Genomic DNA, 15,826 nt, shown 5'->3' with positions numbered 1-15,826 from the left:
AAACGACCAGTACCAAGGATTGACTATAAGTTTGTTGCTTTTGATGAAACATAACTTTGAAACGGTGTTTAGGCAGTAATTGCTATGGACAACGGAAGTCACACAACCCATAATGCATCAGCGAACAACAACAACACCTGTCAAAGTTTATCGAGTAAAATTACGACAAATGCCACCTTCTAGCCAAATGCACGCTGATTATAAGAAAATATGTAAACAATCAATGAAATAAATCATTACTCCTTACAATTCTGGCTTGATTTATAGTTGTCAGTCTCTCGAATTAACAAAAGGAGCGTTTATCGGTATATGCAAAATGCAAACAATGCCGGCAATGACATACGACCCGAATAAACAAGTGAGATTATATCAATATATCCCCAGTGCGATTCCAAGCATAACTAAACACAAGATTCTTACAAGTTTTTCACATGAAACTTTATAACGATGTCAAATGTTGCACTTTTTTATATCATCTTTCAATAAAATATGAGTCTTCAATTCTCATATATAATGTATATAATTTTGATTCCATTGCTTCTTCTTTTCAAGACTTTAATATATTGAATTCAATTTGTCTGATTTCACGCCACCAAACTTGTAATCTTACACAGCGTATCAGCTAGTATCCAATCTTAATTTGATTCTATAGGTGAAAAGAGGAAAAAATCCAGAGTAAATTCTGTGACATAATTTGGTTTAGGTCTATGTTCCATTTTGTACAATTGTTGAAGAAAGTGATCTTCTATCAATTAAGGTGTATTGGGTGTATGCATGACAAACAGGAAACACCGTTTTATTCTCATTTTGGTATGACCCCATTCTTTAAATGTATGTGGTGTATATGTCCACATCAGACGTAGCATACCAGCAGTTATGGTTTTGAACACTTTATTAAAATAGATTGCATTCTTTTGTTTGCTATGCTTTTTTATAGTAATTAAAAAGACAAGATAAACCCATGTTAGCATCTACTTCATTTAAAATGTAGCAATTAGCCTGATGGTTACCAAGGCTATAAACAGAGAAACTGCAGTTACATTTTATAATACAGTTGTCCTTATATTATGTTATAAGAATGCTACCAAGCAAGTTCTATTTTTATTTTCATAATAAATAATACGCCGATAAACACTTTCCGAACAAGCAGACGACAGGCTTTCCTTATCAGTAGTTTTTCGAGTAAAGAGAACCGGTTGCGTATCGTGCATGTAAAATGGTCTGACATGTGGTAGGTTTAACAGTTAACTCAAATACTTTGATGTTTAAAGTTGTGTTGAAGTATATACATATACTGTGACAAAGCTATGATCTAAAGCTTTCCATTGGTATAATAATGTTTGGAATCGGACATTAAATCACAACAAACTAGCGGTTTAAAAAAGGCTTTATTTGTATTGTTTTAGCAATTTTACTCGAAGATAAGGGAAACAACTCGTATTTTTTCACTCGATATACCTCGGTTATTTATAATTACGTAGTTCATATAGAAAGTCTTTATGGGTGTAGTAAATAAATAATTGTATAAATTCATATTACATGTGTAACTGAATCTTTTAAAAATATCAACAAAATTTGAATAGTGGAAAATCCCTGGTTATATTATTTTTTGTCATTGGTGACAAACAGAGATTTAAAAAAATATTAACAAATAGAAAAATATAATTAAAAAAAAACATGAAAACGTTTTTCGTTAATATGCTACGGTAGATAATCCATGAAAGGTTTTTTTAAAAAATATGTTTGCTATATATAATTGCATTATTGAAGTATTTCAATGCAGTTACCGTAATTACAATACTTTTTGCATCAAATAATTTTCTTTTTATCACAAAAACTCCTGTAAGTGAAATTACTGTAGTTTTTCACCTAAAAATCCTGAAACTGCACTTAAGTTTTTTTTCCAAAAACGCCATTTCCTATCAAAATTCAGCTTCTAAACCTCAGAGACTTGTGAAACTTTGTATTTCTAACCAAATACTGGCAAAAAGTAATTTTCTCAAACAATGTCAGTTAAAAGACCTTTTGCTCAAAGATGACGACATACAGTACAGAAATGTTTTTTTTTTTCTTTTAATGAAAGATAATGAAACAGTAAAATAATTAAAGAAATACAAGTTGTAGTCACACAATTATTTTGTTTGCAATAAACAATCTCACTCCAATGTGAAGATCTAAGGTGTTGGGCTTATATAGTCACGATTTGGATCATCATCTGCTTTGATATTTTGCATTTCTATGCATGCACTTTCCTCATGATCATCAACATGTCCATACTCGTGAATTTCATCATATTCACCGAGGTTATATGCTTGCTGGCTGTCAGGGATCGACACTTAAAAAAATGTTTTTAAACAATAACGATTTATCGTTACAATTCTGCTGTTTATTTAAACTTTTCATGTATTTTTATTTTTTATCAAAAGGATATAAAACGACAGTTAATTCTAAAGGATCGGGCTTTTTATTGTTTTAATACGTATACAATGTGTAATCTAATTTCTTATCAGATTGTCGCCAAGTGAAATAGCAGCGCATGCCAAATGACAACGATGAGTATCCAGCGTGTTCATTAAAAAAAACGAGTTCAAATCCAATATGAATATGTTACTTGTTTCTGTTTATTGTATTATTTTACTCGGCAATTTTTTTTGTAAAGGTATTGATCCTTTAGGTGTGTTTTTTTTTTTTTGTTGTTGTTTTTTGTTGTTGTTTTTTTTTTTTTTTTTTTTTTTTTGGGGGGGGGGTCATTTTTTTATTATAGTACAAGCACTTACCAGTTGTTTGTATATTGTTTTGTTTCGGTATTTTTTTACTTCTGAAATGAAACAAAAGGTTTTAAAGGGCGCTGTGTCGAAAAGTTTCACGTGCGAAAATATATTGTTCCTAAAGCATGTATAACAGGATATTTAAATGTTTGAACGAAATATATGATCATTCAGAGACGAAATGTTGAACAGTCTACCACTTTCATTTGATAAATAAATAATAGATGATTACTAGATTCAATTATGCTTATTTCCCTATTCGTTTAGATATGTCTGCTTATTACTTATATATCTACTACAATTGTCATATCTTTAAATACCTGATAAATCTTCTACAGATGAATGCCAAGACAACAGCTAGGATTGTACCGAAAAACGTACCAACTGACACATAAATTAATGTCCATATACTGGTAGGATCAGTTGACTGTTCCTTCGCTGTTTTATAAGGAACGAAACACAAAATAAATTTATATTAATAATTATTCCCTTATTTTTCTTAACGTAAACGGATTGAACAGAAATAATAAATGGATGTTTTTTTGTATTGTTGTTTTTTTCTTGTTTTTTGTTGATGTTGCTGTTGTTGGTGGTGTTTTTGTTGTGGTTTTTTTTTTGTTTAGTTTTGTTCTATTTTCTTAGGTAGCATCAAACTCGAAAAATTTTCTTCGATGCAAAAGTCGATCAATATCTAAAAAAAATATTTTTACATATTTACAAATATATGTCATTACCATTTCTCTGTAATTCATAGTAGTGCCTGTAATACCCGATTGAATTTCTGACCAAAACATTATACTGTCCATAATCTGACTGAGAAATGTTTCTGATGATTAAGTTAGACTGTAATCCAAACGATGATATAATATATTTACTGCCATTATTTTGTAATGACATGTTCTTTCTGTGCCATGAGAATACAGTTTTGTTTTGCTCGTCAAAGTAACTTTGAGCTAAGAATAGCAACGTGACGTCAGAATTCAGTTGCGCTGTTATGTTCCTTTGATTGAAGTTATGAATTGACGGACGAGGAGGACCTGAAAGAAAAGGATCATCGATGAGTTTCTCTGTACAATCTGATGTTAATGTAATGGTCTATACAAACCAGAACTTTATTGCTTTTATTCCCATGATATGATGGCTGTAATGCTGATTTTAATACGCATTTTGTTATATTAATTAAGTATAAACTTCGGTGTCGTTCCAACTTTACAAATCCTATTTTCTAGCTCATGAATTCGGTTTTCCATCAATCAAGTGGTAGTACAACGGCCATTTCTAACAAATTAATTAACCATACCATTTATTTTTCAAATAATCATATATATGTATTGAGATACTCTGGTTAATTGAGATGAAGGATTAAGAGACTATTACATTTAACGATGATGAACAGATTGGATAGTATTACGTGTTCTGTTGTTAACACATTTTTAGCTGAACATTTATATTCCCCGGCATCAGTGCAGGACACTTTAAATATGGAATATTGAAGAAATGTGGCATTTTCTACTATTGCAACTTGTTCATCTCTCTGATTTGTGAGCATTATGTCTGGTAAAGGATTAGACTCAGCCAAACACTCGATAGTCACTTCCCCATTTCGTTCTACAGCAAACGTTCCTCTTTTCGATTTAATTCCTAATTTGCTGAAGTAAACAATACTTGGAGGAACTGAAATATCAAAATATCAATAGAGCATATATATACATACACATAAGAACAAGAATTGTCCCTTCAAATAGCACTGTAGCTCTCAGATGGAATTTGGAACATGACATAGAGATATAACAAACAGGATATATCGGAACTTATTGCACGCACCTTTTCCGGCAATTTTGTTTTCTAATCCAGTCATGAGCCGAAGCTATTAATCTTCTAATCAATCAGTCTACGATTCAAGTTATCACAAGCCTGTCTACGACGCGTACGGAGAGAACATCAACGACTTACCAACATGCAAAGTTAAAGAATTGCACAGTTGTTTTAAGAATGTCGCTATGTATTACAACTATGAAATAAAACAATTGTCAAAATACTGACAATAAACAACTGCAAAGTTATAATAAAAAATCTTAATTCAATACTGCTTGCTAATTAAGCTGTATATCATAATGAAACATCATCACTTACACCTGACATCAAACCTGACGGTTGTGATTTGAGTACCACCTATGATATGATCCGACTCACATTTGCATTTATTTAGATAACGAATTGCTTTCCATACAATGTATACAGACACCGTCGTTTCTGTTGAAATCATTGTAGTTGAACTACTGTTGAAACAGTTTATTCTAAGGATAGCTAAAGGGTTGCCTCCGGTAATGGTACAGTTTAAGTTAACTGATTCTGCTTCGATAACCTGAACTGTCTTCCCGATTTCATTGTCAACTATAATTGGAGGACCGTCAGGTGGATCTACAGGTATTAAAATGAAATAATTTGTTCAAATGCTTAAAAATTTCAAGTAGTGATTTCGCTTTAAATCCACGTCAAGCTAAACGGAAACAATGATATTTATGAAAAAATGACGATCATAGTTAATTGATCATAATGATTATTATAACAATATATCATTATACTATTATTCATACTGTTATCATCTCTTAATACGGAAAAGTTTTGTAATATTTTGAATACAGATTGTATACGTACAAGCCACATTTAGTAAAATTGCTCTGCTTGAAATGTCAGCATATTTCGCTCGTGTCCATACTTTGCAATACAGATGCCAGCTGTTAACTGTCCTATTAAGAAGAACTTGAAGAATACTTTCAGCTGAAATTAACCCGTCTTTTCTAAAGAAATATGATTGCGACGAATGATCTGTTATATCTTTTGTCAAATTGTTAGTAGGATTTTTAAGGTACCATTTAACTCTCGGTTTTGGAAAACATGCCGATGTATTACAACTTACAGTTTGCATTTCATTTTCCGTTATGTAAATGTTTTTGTTTGAAGAAATTTCAATGGTAACGTGGTCTGCAGGAACTGAAATAGAAGTATGCATAACTTGTACCATAAAATATTGATCATTTGAATAATGTGCAGGTACATACGACTAAAAATGTAAATTGATCATCATATAATTTTAAATATTACCGTATTGATAAGGTACAGCGTTTTCATGTATGATTAACATTAACAATGCAATGTTTACACTGCGTCTAACCGCACAATTTTTGTATAATAAATATTTTCCGAAAATGTATGCATGCTCAGTTCTTCTCGATGCTTGTTACCTAAACTTTATATAAACCATGATTATTTTCAACAAAATGAAGCAGAAATATTTAACTATGTAATAAAATTAGTAAGCGATGTACAATTAATGTTCTTATTCACCGCGACAATGCAGAGCAAACAGGTGAGTTGCAATATTTCCTCAACCCTGACGGTGTGACTTTAAATATGGTTTGAACCTTTGATTAAAAGTCAGTATCAACACGCCTTTCATACAAGGGCCAGATTATATTTAGTGTGACAAAGATTATTCATATTCCAAATATACAAAGCCAAAACCTTTCAACATCTTAATATGTATAATGCTCCTAATATATTGTAAATCATCATTCTTACCTCGAACAGTAATGTTTGCAAAGTTACTTGATCCATAACCGTAAGAACAATACCACCTTTGACCATGGTAACTGATATTAACCTGTTTTATTTTAACTTTAAAAGTACCATTGCTGTAACAACTCGTTTCGAAATATTGACTATCTTCAAGGAAACCATCAGGTGTACATGATCCCTCCCGAGAGTAATACAAAAGTGAAAATTTGTCTCGCCTTTTCACAGTACCCCATTGCGTAAACGATGCATTTTGACGAGTATAACACGTCAATTCAAAGCTGCTGTTAGCCAGTGCGTTAATAAAATCAGGTGTTATAGTTGGATTGTCTAGAACCAGACCTGTAAAATCAATTTAAGAGTATATTGATACGGTAATAGACACTTTATAAACATGCAGGGCAAAACAAAATTCACAAGCAGCATAGTTAGAAATAAAGTAGATACGAAGATAAAATGTGTATATTTTAAAAGGCTACAATAAGAGAATATTCAGAAAAAGGTTTTTCAACAAATTGAGAGAAAATAATCAATAGCCATTATGAGATTTAACACAATTTCATTTTAAGTATTTGATCATTTATAATTTAAGTTTCTGCATTTTAAGTAATTGCAGATAATTGAAAGATAAAATGTGTGAAAGATGCAAATTAAGAATGTTTATTGAGTTGCTTCCATTGGCGTAACAGTTACAAACTTTTGAGATTTCTTGGGAAATTTTCGTGTTACACACACTAAATTACACAATTAAAATGATATATATATTAAAATATATATATACACACACACACAATTGTGTAGATTGGTCTGTTGTCAACAGCTGGTATAATCACAGTGAATGAGTACTTTGTATGAAAGTCAAAATACTAAAATTTTGCTTACATTTTGACACATTTCTGCATATCCACAGCACCAATAGACAATTTTAAACACATGTTTGATAGTTCTAAAGCATTAAAATATGGATTTTTAGTAGTAATTTGCCTTTAACATTCTAATCGCGTAATTGCGATATTTGAACGTTTAAACTTTTTATATATTCATAAACTGATTCACGTTATCAGCAAAGTTTATTCCTGAATATATTTAATCGGTTAACCAGATTTGACCGTATGTAGGTCATCCTTTGATTAGATTACATGTATTTGTGTAGTAAAATCTTAGGCAAAGCGTTTATAGTGCTTATCGGTAGCAGCTTTATACGGCTGTAGTGCAATTTTATGAGTAACTTTCCAGAGCAACCTAATATTAACAAAGGATAGGTTTAATGTACAAGTACGGCTAAAGCTTGGGTCAACCTTCAAGAACAATTCATTATTTTAAAGGAAAGGAAAACTCCCTTGAATTTCTTCAAAAATGCGAAAATTTATCCGGGAAAACACCTGTTGCTACATTAGGAAGACACATAATTTCCTTTGAAAGGTTCTTTAATTAATCAAAGCACTGAATGTACTGATGGGAAGGCTATGATCAGAGTTGTAGGCAGAATGTTTCAGACTTACAGTTTCTTTCCTATTTAAAATGTGCTGTAACTATAAATATCTAAATTAAAAGATCTGTCCTTTGCGCCATTTATCATTACTGTTGTGTATATGTATTCATGTGGTTAGGATGACTTATCATTTTGTAAATATTTCAGATTCATTTGTTTAAATAACTACATTCGGACTGTAAATTACGCAAATTTTAACGACCTAAACAGTCAATATTAAATGAAATGCCAACTAGATCATCATCCAAGGTATGACGACTGTGCATTATAAGATCACACTGCCATTTTACTAACTGACGGTTCCTTGTCACAGTTCATCAATTTAGCATTAATACTTTATGTCATTTATCATTAAACGATCACAACAACCGCATGTTATGCAACAATTTACCATAAATATGTTCACATATAACATATTTTATTGAGATCAATTAAATACTGTTTTGTGATGAGCATTTATATTCATGCTCTACGGACAGAAAGTTGTGTTCCCTAAAAGCAAACCTTGAATGAAATCCAGAAAATGGTATAATTGATAATTCAAATTGGTATGCCCATTTGAAATGTAATTGTCATTAAACGTCGCTGCCTTTGGCGGCTTAAGCTAAATATTTCTTTAAAAAATACATATCGTCGAAGCTTATTCAAAATGGAATAAGTAAAAATTGATCAGAGAGTCTTATGTTTTTTATGCACCACACTTATAAACTCTGGACATGTCAACGTTGTTGTTTATTGGTGTGTGTTTTTGTTTTTCTTTTTACACTGCAAACACTCAGCCAATTATCGAAATATGACATGTTTAAACTAATATGTACTGCGAGAAATCCCTTGTTAACTCGGAAAATAGAAAAGGGTTTGCGATCTGTAGTTTCCGCCACTCTTTCGAGTTATTACTAGTGTTATCCCTATCAATCATGAACGTCTCACGATTTTCGCAAATAGATGAGAACATCGAAGCGGCAGTTCTAAAAATTGTATTATAAATAGCGTGTATTGGAAGTTTTTGTTGTAAAGGAAGGTAAAACAATTTTCTTTGGCAATTTATCAAGTGCTGTAAAATGAATACGAATTTTCTCTTATGCCGCCGATTATTTTAAACACCTCGGTGGCAAATATCGTTTTCAAATTAAAGTTTCGTAAAATCTTTTTTCGTAAAATCTTTACGCCTTTAAAGCCGTGATGGAAGTCATACCTGCTGACTTATTATTTCTCTTTTATCAATCTGTAGCGAAAATTGCATATGGACTATCAACATATGATGCGTTGCCCTAGATTTTAATAAACTTCAAAACTATCTGAATACACAATTCGGGGTCATTCATTTAATTTAAAACTGATTTTTGCGTCTTTCTCTGAAATAATTATTTCCTTGTTCTGTGCAGGTAAAAAAACTTATTTGACCACTGTAGACAAAAGGATCTGACTTTCTGTCATTAAACTGTCAGCTACTTCCGATTATTCTTATTGTAACGAAACACATGTTTTTATTCGTGTTGTCTAATCAATTCGAAACTATTATCAGTTAATGAGATCAAAATCGGGTTAACGACTACTAGGTACTTTGGGTCATGATCTTTTTTTCTCCAAATATTTAAATATTTCTATTGGGATTCAAATGAGCGTGGTACTTATTTAGTAAACAACTGGTTGTATAATTGCTAGACGTAATTATTGAGAAAAAAAACAACGCTTTTTTCTAACATTGATTGATAAATGTGGGATGAAAATATAAGTATTGTTTATAATTTTTCTAGAGTGAATGTATTTTGGTGCTGAAATGTTGAAGGAGGGCAAATTAAAGTGAATTTGTTTTCGGCGACAATGGTTCAAGAAAAGAATGTTTTCAAACTATATGTTCCTTGTCATCAGTGAATTCTAAACTTAATATATCCGAAGTATTTACTATCATCTATATGACATAGCGACATTGTGTGCGTTTTTCGCGTACAGCCTACTGGGGTGTACTAATAAGTTTGAAAGAAAAGTAGAGAGACATATGTCAGCGAACGTTTAACAGATAATTTGAGCAAATATTTTCTAAAAAAATATTTTAAGGACTATTAACTGTTTATCATAAAGAATGGACATGCCAGTGTGAAAATATTCATGATATTGAGACTACGTTGTTCAAAATGAGGAAGAGATTATGACCTGTCTAGTAAAGTTGGTCGCTACGTAGTAATTAAAAAAATGTTTTCAAAAATAAAGATATAACAGTATGTTGCCAAATATTTTAAATATTTATTGACTACTTTACACTCATGTCTATGTTTTTAATTTTCCCGATTTTTAGTCAAAAGTATAAGGGTTAATATAACAGAACTATTTATTACCGATGAATAACCAATTACCGCCGCATCAAGCGTAAGTAGTGATTTTGAAATTTAGAAAACATTTAAACCAAGCGTTTCTCTGAAAATTATAACCTTTACTGATAGCATGTGTGATGTTTGAGATCAAACACATGTTTTAATTTGTAAATGTCGGTGGTAAGCAAAAATCACGGTAGTATTTCTGGCCTGTAAACCGCCACAGTAAACCATTGCTATAATCTGTTCTAAGATAACAGTACGGTCAATATATCTACAATGTCTCTTTTCAGGCACACACATTGTAGAAACAATGCGGCAACTTTCAACTTCACACTTCTGAATAGAATAAATCAACATAACTCCCTTCAGTCTTCACTAAAAAAATACACATTACGCATTCCGAAAGTGCCTTCCCAAAAACTGATGTAAATTTCCCCAAAACCTCACATTATCATAAAACATTTGCTATCTTTTAATGATTTTACATTTACATTTACAATGAATTTATACAAAATGCGAGCAGCAACAGATTCAAGAAAATAATTGTACAATGAAACATCATATTTACACTTAATCTCAAACAACGTATTGCATCGCTTTAGCGGAAATATTAATCTTTGTAAAAAATATCAACATATTTTTATATTATATATGTCTCTTGCTTTTGCACCACCTTTCTTGAACATATTGTATATAACGTATAATGGCTTAATTATGCTTACTTCACTACAGTGTTTATTATAATGTTAAATCATTGTGTAAATAAGATGTTATTTTACTGTTTTACCCAGCCAATTATATTATAACAATTTTGATGAATCTTCATTTATAATGTAATAAAGCAAACTTAAAAGTAAAATTCAATTATTGTCGTTGCTTCTCGTAAAGACAATGTACTACAGAACAAGCCTTGCATGAGTTTCAATGATTGCGTTTATAAATGTATGTAACATATTTTTAAGGAATATTTTAGCCTTTTTAAAAGGACTTAACAGTAAATCAGATATTGACTTTTATCTGGAAATTATACAGAGTAAGGATTGTATTATCATACATAACAAAAACAAAGAAAAAAAACAACTTACACTTTGCTCCACCAAAAAGTAATAGTGCTTGCCACAGCATATTTTTGTCAACCTGCAATTTTCAAAATAGTTGGTTACGGCTTAGGTTCTTATTTGAGAGATAAATTGAACACATGACGAGAAAGAGATAAATCCTTTGACTACATATATTGTCATAGAATATAAACCACAATTCGTTATAAGGATTTCTAATAAAAAATTGTAAAGACAATAAATACTCACTTGCATTTAAGTAAACAACAATAACTTATAATACTCTGATCCTGACAGAGACTTTTCAAGTAATTAGTATTTAACCATTTTGTAATGATCTGAAAACTATCCACACAAACAAGAGAATTACTAGTATAGATTGTTTGGAAATGATACGATGCGATTGTAATCAAGATTAATAATGCACATTGAAATCATTTATACAAAATATGTGTATAACAATTCGATAAAGAGGAAATAAAGACTGATTAACAATTATCAAGGAAGTTAAAATTATTCATCGTTTATATCTGAATCGACTTTCTTACAATAGATGACTAAAGGCATTTGTCCATATTTCTTCAATGAAACTATTGTGTCGCAAACAATCCCGCGCCGTGTACTGAGACGAATAAGGAAGCAGATTTGCACAAAATAAATGCATAGATAATTAAAATAAATAAAGAAATGTAACATTTTAAATGAGTTGTAGTCTAGCAAGGCTAATACAAACGTTTTTATGCGAAACAAAATTGCTTCATTTGCTTAAATCACAGAAGAAGAAAAAGCGTGCAAGCTAAATGAATGTTGAATGATAAAAATGCCAGTAAATGCGACCAGTATTTTCAATACACCTTTGGTTCAACGATACTTTTGTTTTGGTGTTGCTAACCTGAAACAATTATTATTTAGAATGAGAATCACATCATTTTTCTGTGCAGAAATTCGAATCAATAAACTTTTAACGTGTTTAACTGATCATTGGTATCAGTAAAGTCATTTCTTTATCAAAATTTGGATATGCCAGTTTTGATTGATATATTTAAGCTTACCCATGAATCTATAAATCAATTGTTGCATTTGATTGTTCTGCTGTTTCAATTCTAATTGATGAATTTTGAAATTTTAGGATAGGAACGAAATTTAAAATCCTAGAATGATCTAAGTTTTTTTTTAATCAAAAGATACAAGTCGTCGTTCATGTACATTTCATCAAGTAAATGAAAGTATTACCAGAATATTATTAGAATAACCGTATTCAATTAAGTCAATCTTAATTTCATTAACAAAACAAAACCATATATATATTGTTTTTCCTGTTTCATGCGATTCTGTCAAATAGGTTTATGACTATTACACTGATAATTCATTAATTTTGTCAAGCTTGGGCATTGTTCTTGTTTGATTTTTTTCCATTTTGTCATCTTACTATGCAACCATTGTACCTCATCTGACGTGGATTGAATTCTTCTAAAAAACTTTTCATTGTTTTTCCCTTTTGATAATTTTTTTTAATAAAAAATTCTGTATCCGTCCATTGTACAAGAAGTATTCCTTACGCTACAATTACAACAACAAATATTTGATTGCATTAAAACAACATGTTCCCTAACAATAAATACAATTTCGATACAAAGACATTGTTAACAGATGAGCATCACTCGTATCTGTGTTCAAAATGACCCTTTGAGTCGCAGCGTACAATGTCTTTGGGAAGTTATGTAATATATGTTCTTACTGATAATGGTTCATGATTAGAATATCTTACGCTGACCTGTTTATTTGAACCTTGTTACGTTTAACCTCCGACTTTGCAATTCAGTTGCCTGTGTAACGGGGTTAACCGTATGGACAATAGGACGTTATGCACTTCGAATGCTGATCCATTTCAATGGATTCGGCTTATAAGGACCCATTCTTGCTGCTTATGATCGTACACCTCTATATATTGATTCCATGTTGGAAATGTAAGGTCATTCCATTTCATGTTAAAAACAAAAATGGTGCATTTAACAATATTTGTTAAAACATTTGTAAAGTATTGCGTTATAATTCACCGATTCAACTTCATTGACTTGTACCTCAGAAAATCATAATTTTAACTTCACGAACTCCATGGTTTCAATTTCGTGAATTCTTGATTATTTATTTTAGGTATCAAACTTTACAATTTTACTTCGTGTTTAAGATTTGAGCATCAAGGGTTCATTATTTTAATGGTCATAACAGTCCGGAACTTGTGACGTCATATTGACTTGCTATCATGGCACATCTTTAGAATTCAGGAAAACGTTTTGAAATTTGATTTTTACTTTATTATATCGTATTTATTCTTAAAATACTGCACATTATTTGAGCTACGTAGTTTGATGTTCAATTATCTAGATCTAGGTCAGTGACAATGACAAAGAAATTATTGATTCAAGGCTTCTAGCCCAAAACAACATATACATATCAATACATTTACAAACAATGGAATATAGTACAAGTAGCATTATGTTTAAACACAACCTTGTTACCATTTAAAGGTGTACCTTATCATATTTACTTAATAATCTTTTTCTTTCTTCAAAGGCATGAAATACAAACTTATTGCAATATTAGCTATAATATTTTCAGTCTGACAACTCTTTAAATTACTTTTGTATGAATATTTGGATTAACAAAATATTTGCTTGGTAAGTATTTTGATCTTAAATTTTAATAAGCCGTACATATCATTACAAAATGAATTCTGTTTCTACTGAAACTTTACATAGATTACATATACGCTCAGATCTCTCTTCTTGTCTATATCTACCTCTTTCTATATTTTAATCATGTGATGAAGTACGTAATTTTGCAAGTGCATTTCTCAATTTACGAATTAAAACAGCAGATAAATATGTCTCATGTATTAATTCAGATTTATACAAACGATATGAATCTACTTTTTACTTTGATTTAATTTTTTTCTTGCCAGTTCTACCTATATTGATCTCTCATTCTATCTACAAACCTTTTGTAGGAACAATTTCTTATCATCAACTGCCTGGTTATTCCAAACATATCCAAAACCATTTGTATATAGTAGCTGTTTAATGTTAGAAGCCCATTTTTTCTTTTCATTCCTATCATATATAAGTAACATATAACAACATTGTTTCACATATCGATCATAAGGTAAGCTTAATATCTTAAACCAATATACTTAAATTATTGATGCAGTAGTTATGTACAATGGAAAAAGGCCACAATCTCCTAAAACTGATGCATTTGCAGTTGATTGTTTAACACACATGTATCTTTTACAAACATAATTATATACGGTTGTAGCACTTATTCATTATCCCTCATGTACAGACTCAATCAAACCGAGTCTGCAATTCTCGTGTAATTTTGTTGTGATTAATGCTTCCGAGGGATCACTTTGTTTCCAGAATTCTATACCTTCATGTTCAATTGACCCCCACAGTTCAGATCAATAGCATAATATTGGAACTATTTTAGTATCAAATATATATATTTTATGCTTACCATATTTGTATAAATTTGATAAAATAGAAATAAGATTTCTTTTTCCTTTAATATCTTGTTTATCAGCCATTTTAAATATTGACATTTGTCTTGACAATGTGACAACAACATAAATATGAAAGTTCCAATAATTTACCATCATAATACCATTTTTCTTTATTAGAAAGTCTACCTCCCTTTTTAAATACTAATATCTTGATTTTTCAATATTATCTCTAAGCCACTTTCAACACAAAAAAATAAATTTATCAAGCAATCTTTGTAAACCTACATCTGTTTCATTTATAAGGGCTAACTCATCTGCAAAATGGAGAGATTTTCTGGAAATAACCGAACTTCTTTTATTTCACTATTTTTCAAACTTATGATGAGTTCATTAATATATATGTTTAATTTAGATAATAAAAAGTGTTGGAAAAATCAAACAGCCTTGCTTAAGTCCATTGAAACAATCAAAATAGTTTGTCATACCTTCTGGTGTTCGAATACAAGATTTAACTGAATGATAAATAGATTTCATTGCCCTATATAATTTTCCTTTAATCCCATTTTTACACATAACTTTCCAAAGCTTATATCTATTGACCATATTAAAAGCTTTCTTAAAATCAATCATGCCTACATACAATTGACCATGATATTTTTGTACCTGTTTACTTACCATAGATTGCAAAATAAACACATTGTCAACAGTAGAATACCCTTCCTTAAAACCTGCTTGTTCCTCATTGATTATTCCATAAACATTTACAAAAAAGTGAAGTCTTCTAGAGAGTATTCCAGTGTATTCACCATGTATCCTGTTTGGTTTTATGGCCATGTCCTCTATCTCTCTAACACTTTTGTTTACGATTAAATAAGATTTGTTTTAAAAAGAAATGTAGAACAAAAATACAGTTTGCATTTTTCTAAAAAGAAATCAGCCATTAAATGTCATGGGATTCTTTTGTAAATTTGAACACTATTCAGTAGGTCTTAGGATTGTGTTTCTTATGAGATTTATTTTCGACAAAAGCCTTGGCCAACAGATTAAAATGGCTGATTTCAGGTTGAATAATTCTGAATAGTCCCTTGGTTTCCTTTTTAAACCGTCTCCTCTGA

At 30.6% G+C, this 15,826-nt stretch overlaps 1 protein-coding gene across 1 annotated transcript; it reads right to left on the bottom strand.

The window, feature by feature from the left end:
• Nucleotides 1-4,019: 4,019 nt before the first annotated feature.
• On the bottom strand, nucleotides 4,020-15,545 carry LOC132758491 (uncharacterized). Its single transcript, XM_060750169.1, has 7 exons — nucleotides 15,427-15,545; nucleotides 14,208-14,319; nucleotides 11,237-11,288; nucleotides 6,351-6,686; nucleotides 5,427-5,762; nucleotides 4,902-5,189; nucleotides 4,020-4,442 (listed from the first exon to the last, which is right to left on the bottom strand). The coding sequence occupies exons 1-7, from the start codon at nucleotides 15,543-15,545 to the stop codon at nucleotides 4,114-4,116; spliced, it is 1,572 nt and encodes a 523-aa protein (XP_060606152.1). The 3' UTR covers nucleotides 4,020-4,113.
• Between the last annotated feature and the right edge of the window lie 281 nt (nucleotides 15,546-15,826).

The sequence above is a fragment of the Ruditapes philippinarum genome, unplaced genomic scaffold (assembly GCF_026571515.1).
Source record: "Ruditapes philippinarum isolate M1 unplaced genomic scaffold, ASM2657151v2 ctg2551_1_1_1_1, whole genome shotgun sequence".
In the NCBI taxonomy this organism is placed as follows: Eukaryota; Metazoa; Mollusca; class Bivalvia; order Venerida; family Veneridae; genus Ruditapes; species Ruditapes philippinarum.
The sequence above is the reverse complement of the archived record's forward strand: the minus strand, read 5'-3'. Positions and strand labels throughout refer to the sequence as shown.